Source organism: Sphaeroforma arctica (genome assembly GCF_001186125.1).
Source record: "Sphaeroforma arctica JP610 unplaced genomic scaffold supercont1.146, whole genome shotgun sequence".
NCBI lineage: Eukaryota > Ichthyosporea > Ichthyophonida > Sphaeroforma > Sphaeroforma arctica.
The window spans coordinates 90,103-104,105 of record NW_014040412.1 but is presented as its reverse complement, the minus strand read 5'-3'; the positions used below and the strand labels follow the sequence as shown (position 1 = coordinate 104,105).

Here is a 14,003-nt window from a genome sequence, read left to right as displayed (position 1 = left end):
TATGTGTGTGTATGTGCTGATAAAATAGTAGTGTGTGGTTATATGTGTGTGTATGTGCTGATAAAATAGTATTGTGTTGTTATATGTATGTGTATGTGCTGACAAAATAGTAGTGTGCGGTTATGTTTGTGTGTGTGCTGATGAAGTAGTAGTTTGTGGTTATGTGTGTATGTGCTGATGAAATAGTAGTGTGTAGTTATATGTGTGTGTGTGCTGATGATATTGTAGTGTGTGGTTATGTGTGTGTGTGCTGATGATATTGTAGTGTGTGGTTATATTTGTGTACATGTGCTGATAAATTAGGAGTGTGTAGTTATCTGTGTGTGTGCTGCTGAAATTGTAGTGTGTGGTTATGTGTGTGTGTGCTGTTAAAATAGTAGTGTTTGGTTATATATGTGTGCATGTGCTGATAAATTAGGAGTGTGTAGTTATCTGTGTGTGTGCTGCTGAAATTGTAGTGTGTGGTTATGTGTGTGTGCTGTTAAAATAGTAGTGTGTGGTTGTATGTGTGTGTATGTGCTGATGAAGTAGTAATGTGTGGTTATTTGTGTGTATGTGCTTATAAATAGTAGTGTGATATATATATACATATATATATTGGTTATGTGTGTGCGCCATATGATTAGTAGTCTATTGCTATATTCTGCCACTGTAATGATAATGCTGATTACATTTTTATTCGAGAACAGGATTGTGTTTGTTAGAAGATCGAATTTAAAACGGGAATGCGGTTTATGTTTGTATGGAATATTGTTTAATTTCGAGAACGGGGTTGTGTGTATGGAAGATTGAAATCCAAATAGGTAATGGGATTGTGTTTGTATGAAAGCTGTGTAAGCACGTGTTTAATTAGGAAACCTGTACGGTATAGTGCATGTATCGGCTTAAATCGGGTCTATCGGTGTATGTTGCGATGCAGTTGGCAGTTGATAGCGTCGTTATCCATATATTCTATTGACATATATATATATATGGCTACATATATATTTAATACCCAAATGTATGTATGTAAGCATGTATATATCTCTTAATACTTGCTTATAATAACCCTTTGTTTCCTGCAGGTCATCGGTGAGTTGTCGTCTCGGTCTGTGGATGTGGTGATGGGTCTGGGTGAGATCCTGTCAGCTAAAATCATGACTGCTGTGCTGAAAAGTCAGGTAACTACCTTCAACACTACAACATATTCACTGTACGGGTTCGCCCCTGCTTGAGTATGTAGTACAAGTACAACTTCTTATTACAACTTGCTATAGTTTGTGTAGTTGATCCTTGCTTGTGTATTTGATTTGTAATGCTTCAGCGTTGAATAGTATTACACTTCCTATTGGTCAGAGCGTCGTCAATTTATTGCTCGCTATTTAAACTGTATATATTTATAGAACATCCCGGCTGTGTGTGTCAACCTGGAAGACCTACTTCCTCGAGATCTGGCCGAATCAGACAGCAATCTATACGATATCATCCGCGAGAAGATGGGTGAAGCTTGCCAGAAACACGTTAGAGAAGCCGTGCCAGTAGTCACAGGTAACATATATATATATATATATGTTTGTTTGTTTGGTTTTTTGTTTTCTTGTTTGTGTTTATATATACATTTATGTATCGATGCAATTATGTTCCTATGTATCTGTATGTAAATATGTAGCAATCTACACCGCATATCTTATTAAACAACTAGAGAACTTTTAGAGCCCCTATCCCACTTCTGTTCTTAATAGACCAAACGACCGTATAGTTTAGCAGCGTAAACCAATAACATTTTATCTGAAGCCGATACCACCCACACCCATTCACCAAGCATGCTGTCTTGTACACGATCACTCTGTGTCTAAAAACCCTACAAAACCTATAAAGTGGACTAATAATAGCGTACCAATCTGCTGTATACAGGATACTTTGGCATGGTTCCGGGGGGTATGCTGACCACTGTGGGCCGAGGCTACACAGACCTGACAGCCGCACTGATAGCCGCAGACCTACAGGCGGTGGAGCTGCAACTGTGGAAGGAGGTCGACGGGGTATTCACCGCCGATCCCAGGAAGGTCAAATCGGCACGACTGTTATCGCTTATGGGTATGTGTGTATGTTCTTTATATTTATATATTTATATTTGCGACATGGTACGAATTGTCTGATTGTGTGTGGAGCACTCGAGAAAGGTTTACTTTCTGTACAGACCTTGTGTTTGTATATCTGTCTGGGTTGTGTCCATGCGTATATGAAACAAGCAGTCTGTGTGAACTTCATAAATGATATTTCATCATACTTCATTTGTACTCATAGTAATCTACGTCAAATATGTATATATGCACAGCTCCGGAGGAAGCAGCTGAGCTGAGTTGGTTTGGTTCTGAAGTAATCCATCCCTTCACTATGGAACACGTAGTTCGGGCCAATGTGCCAATCCGCATCAAGAACACCTTCGCACCACAAAATCCAGGTAAGGCACGCCGCCGTGTGTATATATGTATAAATTTTTGTATATATATATGCTTAGTAGACGATGAAAAGATGAACTATAAAGTAGAATCGAACGTTTAGATGATTGTCCAGAATGTAGGACACAGGTACATTTTTCCAATCTATAAACTCAGAATACTCTTCTCTGTTACGAACTCGCACCGCAAAAGGACGCAAATATAGGACACGTATACGACTCTGTGTGAAGGTGCAATCATATCGAACTCGGGTGTTCTCTGACCACCGGGCTTAAAACTGTGCTCACTGCGTCTTTATGGCGACATATATATATATATATATATATATATATATATATTATTACTACTACGTTTACGCGACATACTCTTATTTCAGGTACTACTTATCCGCCCCACGGGCTCTAAACAGTCGTCTCCTCGCTTGTCTGGCGACGGTACACAACACGAACTGTCACCAGATGCGCATGTGCCCGCAGCTGCTGCGGTTACACTCAAAAGTGACATCACAGCAATCAATGTCAAGTCACTTACGCGGCAAAGTGCGGCTCAGTTTTCTTCCAAGGTATGTATATGGATGTTTATATTTTCGTATATATATATCTAGATATAAAGTTCGTGTTTTGTGTTTAGAGATGTGTCTCGTGGAAGCTCAGGAGCGACATCACAGTCATTTATATCAAGTCTCTTACGCGGCGAAGTGCGACACAGTTTCCTTGCAAGGTTTGTATTATGAATATGCTAATATAATATGTGGGTAGGTGGGTGGGTGCGCGCGGAGGTATGTTTTGTCAAGAAATAGCTATATATGCCTTTACTTGTATACAAAATCTTTACCTGTACATGCAGTTTAACTCGATCTCATCTAATTCACCCACCCCTTCTCTGCCCACTTCCCACTTCCACAGGTGTTTGCAACCCTAGAACAGTCGAATGTGGAGGTGTCCATGGTGTCTACAGCCACTACTAGTGTGTCACTGGCGTGTGTGGATGGTGATGCTATTGCTGGGGCCATCAAGGACCTTTCAGCCATCGGAGAGGTGTGTGTGTATGTGAGTGTACGGTTATGTATGTATGTGTTATATATTCTTGTGGTTTTCCTGCGTAAATAGTATGGCTGTGTGTTTATAATACGTATGCATATGGCTGTGTGTATATATTAGGTATGCATATGGCTGTGTGTATATATTACGTATGCATATGGCTGTGTGTATATATTACGTATGCATATGGCTGAGTGTGTATAATACGTATGCATATGGCTGTGTGTATATAATACGTATACGTACACACGCACATACATGTAGGCATATACATTTGCACGGGCACACGCTCGTATACACGCGCAGAGCATTTGTTGCGGACAACGTAATTGCCAGTACGTATGTGTCGGTACTCACACACATCAATGGCAATGACATTCGTATACGGTAATGCTTATGGACTGGGTTGTTCATGTCTTCACATATACGAGCAATATATATATCTTTATATATAACTGCTGGTTGTTATAGTATCCCGTACACTTCTTGGTTCAAACCAATTCAAACGTCCTTCACTGCTGGCGCTATGGGTGTTCATGGTAGCCCCTTACCTGTGCACGATTAGTGTATGTCTGCATGCATCCTATGTATATAAATATCTATATAAATCCCATGTAGTGTCTCTGCGGAGACAATCGGATTCTCTCCAAGACATCAAGTAGCGGACATGCTATCGAAGCATGTTGTACCCGTATCACCCTCACTCCTAGCAGCCAGTCGCTTGTGTGCTCGTCTTAAGGCTCACACATTGGCTTTGATATATCACAGGTTGTGTCAAAGACCGATATGGCCATTCTGACGGTTGTGGGCAAGAATATGCGCAACAAACCTGGAATCTCTGGGTGTATCTTCGGTACTTTGGCCAGCATCGGTATGTCTACTCAACTGCATATTTCTACCAGGATTGTATATATACAAGCTATTCGCAAGGATTCTATACGTTATTCGGGGTGTGTGATGCTATATTGCTGTATGGTATTGTTGTCTATGTGATGGTAGATTAACGAGAGGCATATACCTACCATTGCAGAAATAACCCAGTATTCTGTGTATATAGTATAACCTTCCGATAAGCTCCGCATATCAGGCGGGCGCGTCGAGATAATTTACCAGAGTGACTATATATAAAGGTAGACTAAAACCGAACGCCTATACCTATCGCTACAGAACAAGCCCAGTCTACAGTCTTCTAACCTTCTCTGACACACTCTACACCACAGGTGTGAACATTGAGATGATTTCCCAGGGTGCCTCGGAGATCAACGTCTCGTGTCTGATCCACAAGAAGAATGCCGTGCGTGCGTTAGAGGCGGTGCATGACGCGCTTATCCTCAACAACAACGACGGCTCCTTCCGAGTCAACGGCGTGGCTGCGTGTTGAGTAGTGCTAATTGTATTAGTTATAGCAGCTGTATTAGTCGTATGCGTCTCATCGGCGGGGTTGTCTGGGGGCGTATGTAGCGGGTGGCCTATTGGTATAGTGGAAACACTAATTGCACACTACTGCTAGTACCCTACATAGGGCTCTGGTCGTCGGAATAATTGCGCGGGTACATACGGCGTTAATGGCGCGTCTGCGCTGTAACTTAGTTGGCACTTTATTTGTAAACATTAGTGGCCTGATGCTGTTTTAGTGGCCTGAGTGGGCTGCCAGCCGCATATTCATTTGCAGTATCGCAGCGGTAGCCTGATGCTGAATGGATTGGTGGAGCACTGAGCGGAGTGCCCCCATTAACACTAGTTGGATGTTGGGAGTCGCAACAGGACGCTGTGTAGGTTTAGGTGTTCGGCTGCCGTCCGTTGTGTTCTGATTGAGCGGTTCAGAGTCTTGCTTGCTGGTCAATGAGTTTAGGAATAGATATGTGTACCTTGAATTGAAAAGGCGAGGAGTTGACCGAGGTGTATGAAGCTCTACTGCATTTTAACTTGTGCACTCTGCGATGTGCAGCGGTTTAAATGCCACGGATACAAAACCCGATGATGAACAAGCTGACTACCGCCCACATGGTAGCATTCAGGCAATATCATACCAACCCCCGCGAGCCTCCAGACGGTTCCAAGCTGAAAATATGCTCAATCTAAATAAACTAACTAAAAGGTAGTCTGGATAGTTCGTAAAGACTTAAAATGAGGTTGTTCTAACTTCAAAAAATATATCTCGATATATGCTTTTAACCTTGAAGCATCTGTTTGCACGCCAGTTGTCAGCAATTTATCGTCTTTAAGATACGCACGGGTACGGGCTGTGGATCAACATCAGCAGGTAACTGTGATATAGAAACATTAATAAACATTCTTTCTGCTCGTCTGCTTCAGTGCTTCTGGACTTTGCATCTCTTGCATCTTACAAAATAGATACAGTGTTCTGAGAATGATAAATCCATCCCTGGATTGTAAGGTGTATACAGAAACAGGGCCTTTTTAGGGATCATATTTAGAGTAAATGGTTGTTCGAAGAATATGTACCGCACATGAGCAAGAGTACATGGACTTTGTGGGCTTTCAGGTGAAATTTTAGTGAAGCCAAGTGCGATAGGTTTTAGATGATACATGTCATATGTAAATTCCTGATTTAGGTGCAACTATGGCAAGCCGAATGCAGTGCACTCGTTAGGCTAATTACACCTGTTAGTGCAATTAACTTTTAAGTTAATTAGACTTGGAATCAAAGAAAACTTAATAAACAAATATAGGGAACTGTTGTCCTGCAGAAAAAAAAAGGATCTACAACTGCAACTGGGATATACTGGGTCTGTAAAGGAAAGTCAACGTGTGTATAAAGATGCAGCGCAGAGATGGTGGTTTGTCAATCTGGTGGAATCTACATCGTGTCTATTGAATATTGCAATAATTAAGGGGTTTTCTGCTAGCAACGCAGTTTTCCTTAAAGAAACTTGTTGAGCACATACTCGTACCAGAGCACACTAAATATAGACGTGCAGACTCACTTATAAAAATATGTATTTGTGAACTAAGAGGATGTCAGTAGCTGACGCATCAGTTGGAAGGCATGAGTTTTATACGAAAATGCATAAGTATGGAGGAGGAAAGCATGAATTTATCTGGGATTGGGATCTAGTACGTTAAAGCATACTACAATCGACACTGAATATCAAACGGTGCTGGTGACAATATAGCCAGCAACTAAGACTCGGACGTGATTTTGCAGCAAAACTTTATGGAAGTAGTGAGTAGCAAGGTGAATCAAGCGGTTCCTGTTGATCTGGGTTCTACTGATTGGAGTGTGGCATATGTATTTATGTGCAGCTACACTATGAAGGTTCTCCTATCCAATCCGGCAGCATAGTTAAATGTATTGGCGGAGAGTATCTCGCGGCTAAATCCGGCTTCATATTCGTTGGAGTGGTTCTGAGAAAATTGAAGGGAAGTTGAGATTTCGGAGATAGAAGTTGCTTCTCGGGATATAGCCTAAAACTATCCCTTCCAAAGGGAAGAATCACAATAGGTAATGTAGAATCAGAAACACTTAGGGCACGACAGTGGTTGTTAGCACTAAGTCCTAAACAGATCAACAAGGATAGAAGAGGCTGAGTTTGGCAAGCAAAATAACACTGTACTCAATTCGAAGCATTTTGCAATGGACGATCTCTACTTCACACATTGAGGAACACAACTACTCACCCGACTGTATCTCATACCTGCAATGCCAACAAAGAAATGGAATTCGCAGCTAGACTACCAGTTCGATAAAATAGCCAGTCATGTACACAAACCTTGGCAGAAATGTATATGCACCAACAGTGAGGAAGTATGTTGTGGTAATACACAAGAGAACAATTGATTCGGTGTTAAGCAAGCATGTTTGTGGATAGACAGTTATATTACAACACCAGCGAGCGCAAAAAGCTTATAGAACGGGTACGTTGACGTCGCGCGCTAGGAAAGCGTCAGACTACCCGAGTCGCCAGTCAACATTTCTACAGAGATCTGTACAGTAAAACCACAGAGCAACGCGATCGTCTACGACACAATGATGTGCCGAGATTTAAACAATATGACGAGCACAAATAACTTGAAAATCAGTCTCTTTGATTCTGGCCTAGATGTTACGCCACGTGTTTGTCCGGTAGAACGTAAGGAAATGACCCTTTGAATTGAAATCTCTTTTGAAATAAGCTGGCGTACAATTGAGCCAAAGCAGGTTGACGACGCTATAACTCCTTTATAATGAAGACGCTGAGAGACACGCAAACACATTCACAAAATCAAACAAAAACACCTACAAAGATCACTCCTATAATTACACAGTAGTGGAACGTACTAAGCAATGGCTGAACGCTCTCAATAAGCCAGAATTTTGTCTCGAGCCAACAGGCGAAGCCAAATTAGATGTGCTGCGCATACAAATTAGCTAGCTAAACTATGGTATCCGTCTGGACCTTTTGGTGCCATAAACTTAGAAAACATTGTAGAACAAAACTGCAGCATGATATTGTTGACGAAGAGATACTGCCAGACAATGGTAGTGGCGAGAGCTCGGAAGACGGCAGTCCTAGGGAGGGGTGGGGACGTAAATCTCCGCTTTCAACTTGGCAATTTAAGTGATATTCATATCCGCATTTAAAAGAAGCAGAGACACATTTAGTGCATTAGGTGTACACTTTGGTGTATCTGATGGTACTGCAAAAAGGATTTATATCACGTGCGTAGTAGGGTTAAGTTATTCCAGGCGAGGCAGCCGTTTCGACAGCAGAGCAGTCGGCACAATTTAAACCAAGAGAACCCGAAATGCCCTTTACTTGCAGCCAGGTGTCGGTATCACAATCGGCGATGCTGTAGAATTGAGAACTGAAAGGCCTGGCAGTGATATCGATGCACAAAGCTCTTTTTATTGCGAATATAAGAACTCTCCAACATACAAATATAATGTAATATCAATCGGGGGAACCGACTTATGTATTATAAGTAGAGGCTATCCTGGATCCGTCACAGACAATGGAATACACAATAATAAGAACTATGATGAGCGTATGATATCAGGCGACGCTTCTACTAAGATGGTGTATATGTACGACAAAGGGTTGACTGACAGATTTGAACTTGAACGCATAGAAATACTGGTGTTCACACCGAGAAAGCGTCAAAAGGGACAGCTTGCTTTCAGTGGTGAACGGGCAGATAATGATCGTGACATAGCGAAGGAGCGAATAAACATCGAACGCAATATGGAAGTATTCAGGAATATCAAAGGATTCAGTGGCGGAAACAAGAGGCTTTCTGAGATTGATTTGAGTGATCATGAGGCACAAGTGGCGAGGGAGTTTGTTAAATTGAATGCCCCTATCACAGACTGGTAGTTAGACAACGATCAAAAAGCGAGAGCTGGCGAAAATAGTGTCGCTCTGGGTGCTGATAACGAACTTTTTGATATTGATGGATTATTTAGCGACGAGGATGACTGTATGTCCCTTATATAATTGTTGATACATGGTCAAGATTTAATGACCGTAGTCGTTCCCATCACTAATCAATAAGACCGGATCTATTTTTAGACCTCTCTTTCGTTTCTCTTCGCTATATATAGCTATTTTGGCTGATCGATACTTCTTATACAGTTCATCTTTCTCTTCTACACGCAGGATTTTTTAGGGCTCTGAGACAGCTATTCGAAAGCGGTTATTACAGTGACTGTATGGACCTTATATAATTGTTAATACATGGTCAAGTTTTAATAACCGTAGTCGTTCCCATCATTACTCAATAAGACCTGATCTATTTTTAGACCTCTCTTTCACTTTTCTTTCGCTAAATGTATCTATTTTGGCTGATCGATACCTCTCATTCAGTTCATCTTTCTCTTCTACACACAGGGTTTTTTAGGGGCTCTGTGACAGCTATTCGAAAGCGGTTGATATAGTGTCGAGTGACAGTGCAAGTGAAGTCGTTGCTAGACGACACAAACTCCTTTGCTAGTACTGTTGTATGTTGATTGGGATTCACCTTCCGAGTTTTAGGTCTTTTGTCCATGAACACGCCCCGTCGGTGGGCCTTGGATCACCTAATTTAGTTAGCTATTCCAGACAAGCTCTTATATGCACACATTTTGTGTGGTTATGGCATGGCGATACTTTGAGTATCTTCTGTTCCCCCTCCCCTTCGTCTGTCTTAGCAGTTATCTCATCAGACAATGGCAGTATACAATGACATCCTTCAATAGGGTCTACAACATCATACATCTTGTCATGCATGTATGAGCGCGTAATTGCCGCACCATCGTATATCAATTTACAAAATTGACGATTGGGATCGTCTTTAAGCTGCTCATATGTAACTTTCAATTTCACAACGGCGCGCTGTTCTTGTTTACGTTGTTAAAAGTAAATTATATGTAGTTGATCAAAAGTATGACTGAATACAAGCATTGCTGACAACAACACGTGCCTGCTGTGTCGCGGAGTCAAGAATGCCTGCTTCCAACACTCGTCTACGTAGAAGTAATGACTTGGGTATCTCAGGGATGATGCGTCTAGTGAGAATGGTACCAGGCACGTGTAGATTTTGCGCCAAGTGCGCTACGAGATTGTCTTTGGTAGTAAACTGGGTGGGAATTACTATTCCTCTCTGTACCGCATAAGCGCGCAATATTATCTAGTTCATATAGCTGAACGATGGGATATCACTATGAATAGTACGTGCGTTGAACGGAAGGGGGTCTAGAGGTAACTTACTACTCCACACTTTGGACCAAGGCTCATAGCAAATATTATAGTATCCCACACAATATTCGTGCTGTAATTATACTGTCATATACATGTATAGATTGGATTCGTTTGACTTGATTAAGTACGCAGGTAAATCTAACAGTTGTTGACGTACAGGCGTATGTACCGAATACATACTGGCAATTTCATACCCGGTGATAGGCTTATCCTCACCGATTATAGTAACAGGACTATATTCTGCTGTTACGTCTATAGTATGTACTGCCTATATATATGGCACAAGTACATACCACTCATATGTATACACTCTTGTGTGTGACATACAATATCATCTGCTTTGAAGTTCTTATATTCGAAAGCATGATATATAGGTGGTAGTGCAACACATTCTCCACTATGATATGTTAGCCATTATTAGAATGCTTGGGTACTAATGCCGATAGACTTACGATAATCTGTTTTCAATGGCTGCGCTGCTAATAACCTGACATGTTGCCTGAGGTCGTGTGCAAGATTTATCCGGCCAAACCAATGTGAGATCTATGACTTCATCTTGTATATTAGGTTTGCGCACGTACACATATACTCTCTTTGAATCATTAACATTATTGTACCTCACAGCGATAAGCCGCAGAAAACCTGTGGGCACGTCCTGATACCCACGTTTACGCGGCATCGATCCAATATCAAACGCAACTGCATCATTTCTTCTACAGGGGCACCGCTCTGAGTTTTTAATACTTTGCTCGCACAATATGTAAGATCGCCCTAACAATGATCATTAGCTATTTGAGACTCGTGTGGGTACATGTGAGACCTTTTGCCACTATTGACTACCATGGATAGCCTAGAAATTGGTTGCTAATAAGGATTAATACCAAGCCCAGTCCTTGATTTAATAAGATAGTCCACAACTTTTCGTTTCCGTACTCACGATCTGCAGAAACATATAGGTAGCAAAAGACAAGCACTTTATCAAAACTGCAACACATGTATAGATGTAGTGAAACTGATATAGAACAAATAACTTACCTTTGCGATGCCTGTTGGCCTTGACCCAGTGTGTAGCTCCGGTTCATCCCTTCGAATAAATCCTTGCCAGAATCGTCTTGGTTATATTCACGCTCATGATAGCGTACACCAAAAATTACAAAGTACGCTGCATCTGCAATCATGTCAGTTTTTAAATCATTAGTTTTGCTATACGATTCGCTTTGCTCTACTTAGGGATATCACGTGCTCGGGATTCGCACTGCTCATCATCAAGCGTGAATATCGAGTACTCCTAGAGAGTCGCTGTCTCTTTCGAATCATCTCTGTCTCGAACTTCCGAGTGTACTGCACATTATCCCATTTTGGTGTGTGGTCGGCTGGATTGTATGCAATCATATTTGGTAACTGTGTTGTCCTTTCTAGCACTGAGGATACAATCAACGCAAACTAGCATTCGATCACTTCAGCATATTTGGAAAGATATCATCCATAAGCACTGCCAATACAGCGGCACCTCCTACATTCTCAGTCTTAGGATCAGATTCTAACTGCATGAAAACAACTCGTGATTGAATCCGTTGTGTGTATGCCTCCCCTCGTTGCCCCTGAATTCTCTGTATGAAATCATTCTCATACTCAAGTTTGATCTCTGGCACAGAATAAAAGCTACCCAATCCTTTAAGGCATCCGTGTACTTGCAAACTTGCTTTACCTGCTTCTCAGTGAGTGGTGCTTTTGCTGCGGCAAATACGATTGACGCAGCCTTGCTAGCAAGTTTAGCTTGCCCGACACCTTCACGCTTTTGAACTAAATCACTCTCGCTCTGCTTCTTCTCGGCAATTTCCCCGAGTCGCTATTTCTCCATCTCCACCGCTGCCATTGCTCGCTTTATTTTTCTCTCAAGCGTATCAGCCTCTTTATTTTTCTCCTTAGCTTCTGCCCTTATCAGCGCCTCTTTACCACGCACTTCATTTTCATCAGCCCTTTTCAATCCCTTCTTCGATTCCTCTTCCACATCAGCCTTTATCTTCTCAAAAACCCTAAAACCCTAAAATATACGACACTTTCTCCTTGCGTATATGATTAAGAAATGTTGTGTTATGCCAGGTTTCAACCACACACATAACATCAACCTGACTTAAAATCAATATAACGTTCAAACACTTATCTGTATGTGCTGCGTTGTCCATGTTGAGTCCTTGTGGGTTGAAGAGCGTCATCCTCATTGGTCCTAACATTGTTCATCATCGGTCAATACTACTGGGCTCTCCTCTTTGACGATGTCAGCCATTTCTATATCATTGCCTGTCGTCGAAGAGTCCGTCGTGGAAAGCTGAGGCTGCGTATTGCTATCCATCGTGTCGGATGATTGTGTCGGGGAGACCGTTGGTACATGAAGTCGTCCGGGTTCCGCACGCGCTGATTATTTAGCGTTTACCGGGATTCGCGGGTTAAGTGAGAAGAGGTTTGCATCATGCTTTGCTTGGTAAGCCTTCTGGAGACGGTCTGCGGTAGATTGGAGGATGTCTGCGTTAGTGGAGTTGACAAGTGGGCTCAGTAGTGCATCCATGCTGCGGGCAAGAATTTTTGGCGCTCGTTCATGTGTGCAGCGGGCCTCCCCGCTTGGTGCGGAGATAGTGAATGAAAGCAGCTTTCGTAGCGTTGGGATGTTGTTGGGAGCGGGGGTCCATGTTTTCATCAAGCTGCCATTTCCACGTAAGTGCTGCATGCCGTTTCACCTGGGCGACAGAGTCGCTAGGAACACAAAGGCGGATGAAACTGGTGGAGCTTCCGCGGCGATTTGGTTGAGATACCGATTTAGACGGAAGATACCAGAGAAAGTGGTGGCGATTGAGGGCTGGTTGGGCATGCCAGTATTTTTCAAATACTGATTGGGATGGGGGTTTGCCGTCAGGGAAAATTGCTTGGAAGAAGAGCCATACCGAAGTTATTCCATCCATTTCATGAAGAGTTTTGTCCGGCATCGGGCGGCCCACCACTTTCGTCAAAAGGTGTTCGGGTACTGGCGGCTATATTTAGTGCACTAGAACCGTCGGGGTTATTAACCTCATAGGTTCCACTTTTAGTGTCAGCTACAGAGATTATATATGGTCGTATCCATTTCGATGTTAGTACAGTAGCATCGGAATTACGTTGAAGGTCTCCCACCTGATTCTCTGCTATCTTCTTGGTAGCATTCCATTTTTTTTTGCCTTTTTAATAAGGCCACATTACGTGTCTCTCGAGGATATACAACGTTGTGTATGCGTTGTACCTTCTCTAACCATTGCAACTCATGGTGATTAGGTTCGTCCTTGTTAAAAGGTATTTGTAACTCACTATATCTGCCACGAAAATAGTGAGCGGATGTTGTACCTGTAACCGGATCAGCACACTCGTTCATCTGTGTTTGTACCCACTTAAGGTGGTACGGTCAATCATCTGCATCATCCCTTAATATAGTACGTAAGAAGAACTTAAGTTTTCTGTGGCGCGTTTCATTAGCGCCTTGTGTGTGTAGTTTATATTGTACACCCCTTTTATGGCACATGCCTGATACGAGTACGAACGATTCCATTACGTCATCGCAGAACTCGCTACCGTTATCAGTGCACAGTATACCTGGCCACCCATGGTCAGCAAAGACTTGGTAACATAATTCTGCCACGGTCTGTAAACTTCGATGGATATTTCTATGTTTTAAGCTATGTTATATAACATAAGATACAATTTAAGTCAGTTAAGATTTAGCAGTGGTAGCTTGTGTAAAAATATTGGGACTGCCTCTTGGTAAGAGCCTTAATATCCTCAATCACACAGGACGTACCTCTGTAGAAATACGGCCT

General features: G+C 42.2%; 2 protein-coding genes across 2 annotated transcripts; both read left to right on the top strand.

Moving 5' to 3' along the window:
* Positions 1–1,103: 1,103 nt before the first annotated feature.
* SARC_03034 (hypothetical protein) lies at positions 1,104–4,862 on the top strand (the record flags this gene model as incomplete). The annotated part of the gene is made up of 8 exons (XM_014303190.1): positions 1,104–1,160; positions 1,383–1,527; positions 1,894–2,076; positions 2,318–2,460; positions 2,818–3,003; positions 3,347–3,478; positions 4,250–4,352; positions 4,702–4,862. The coding sequence occupies 8 exons, from the start codon at positions 1,104–1,106 to the stop codon at positions 4,860–4,862; spliced, it is 1,110 nt and encodes a 369-aa protein (XP_014158665.1).
* A 2,438-nt stretch (positions 4,863–7,300) lies between these two features.
* Positions 7,301–8,863, top strand: SARC_03033 (hypothetical protein; the record flags this gene model as incomplete). Its single annotated transcript, XM_014303189.1, has 2 exons — positions 7,301–7,360; positions 8,248–8,863. 2 exons carry the CDS (start codon positions 7,301–7,303, stop codon positions 8,797–8,799), a joined length of 612 nt encoding a protein of 203 aa, XP_014158664.1. The 3' UTR covers positions 8,800–8,863.
* Positions 8,864–14,003: the final 5,140 nt, after the last annotated feature.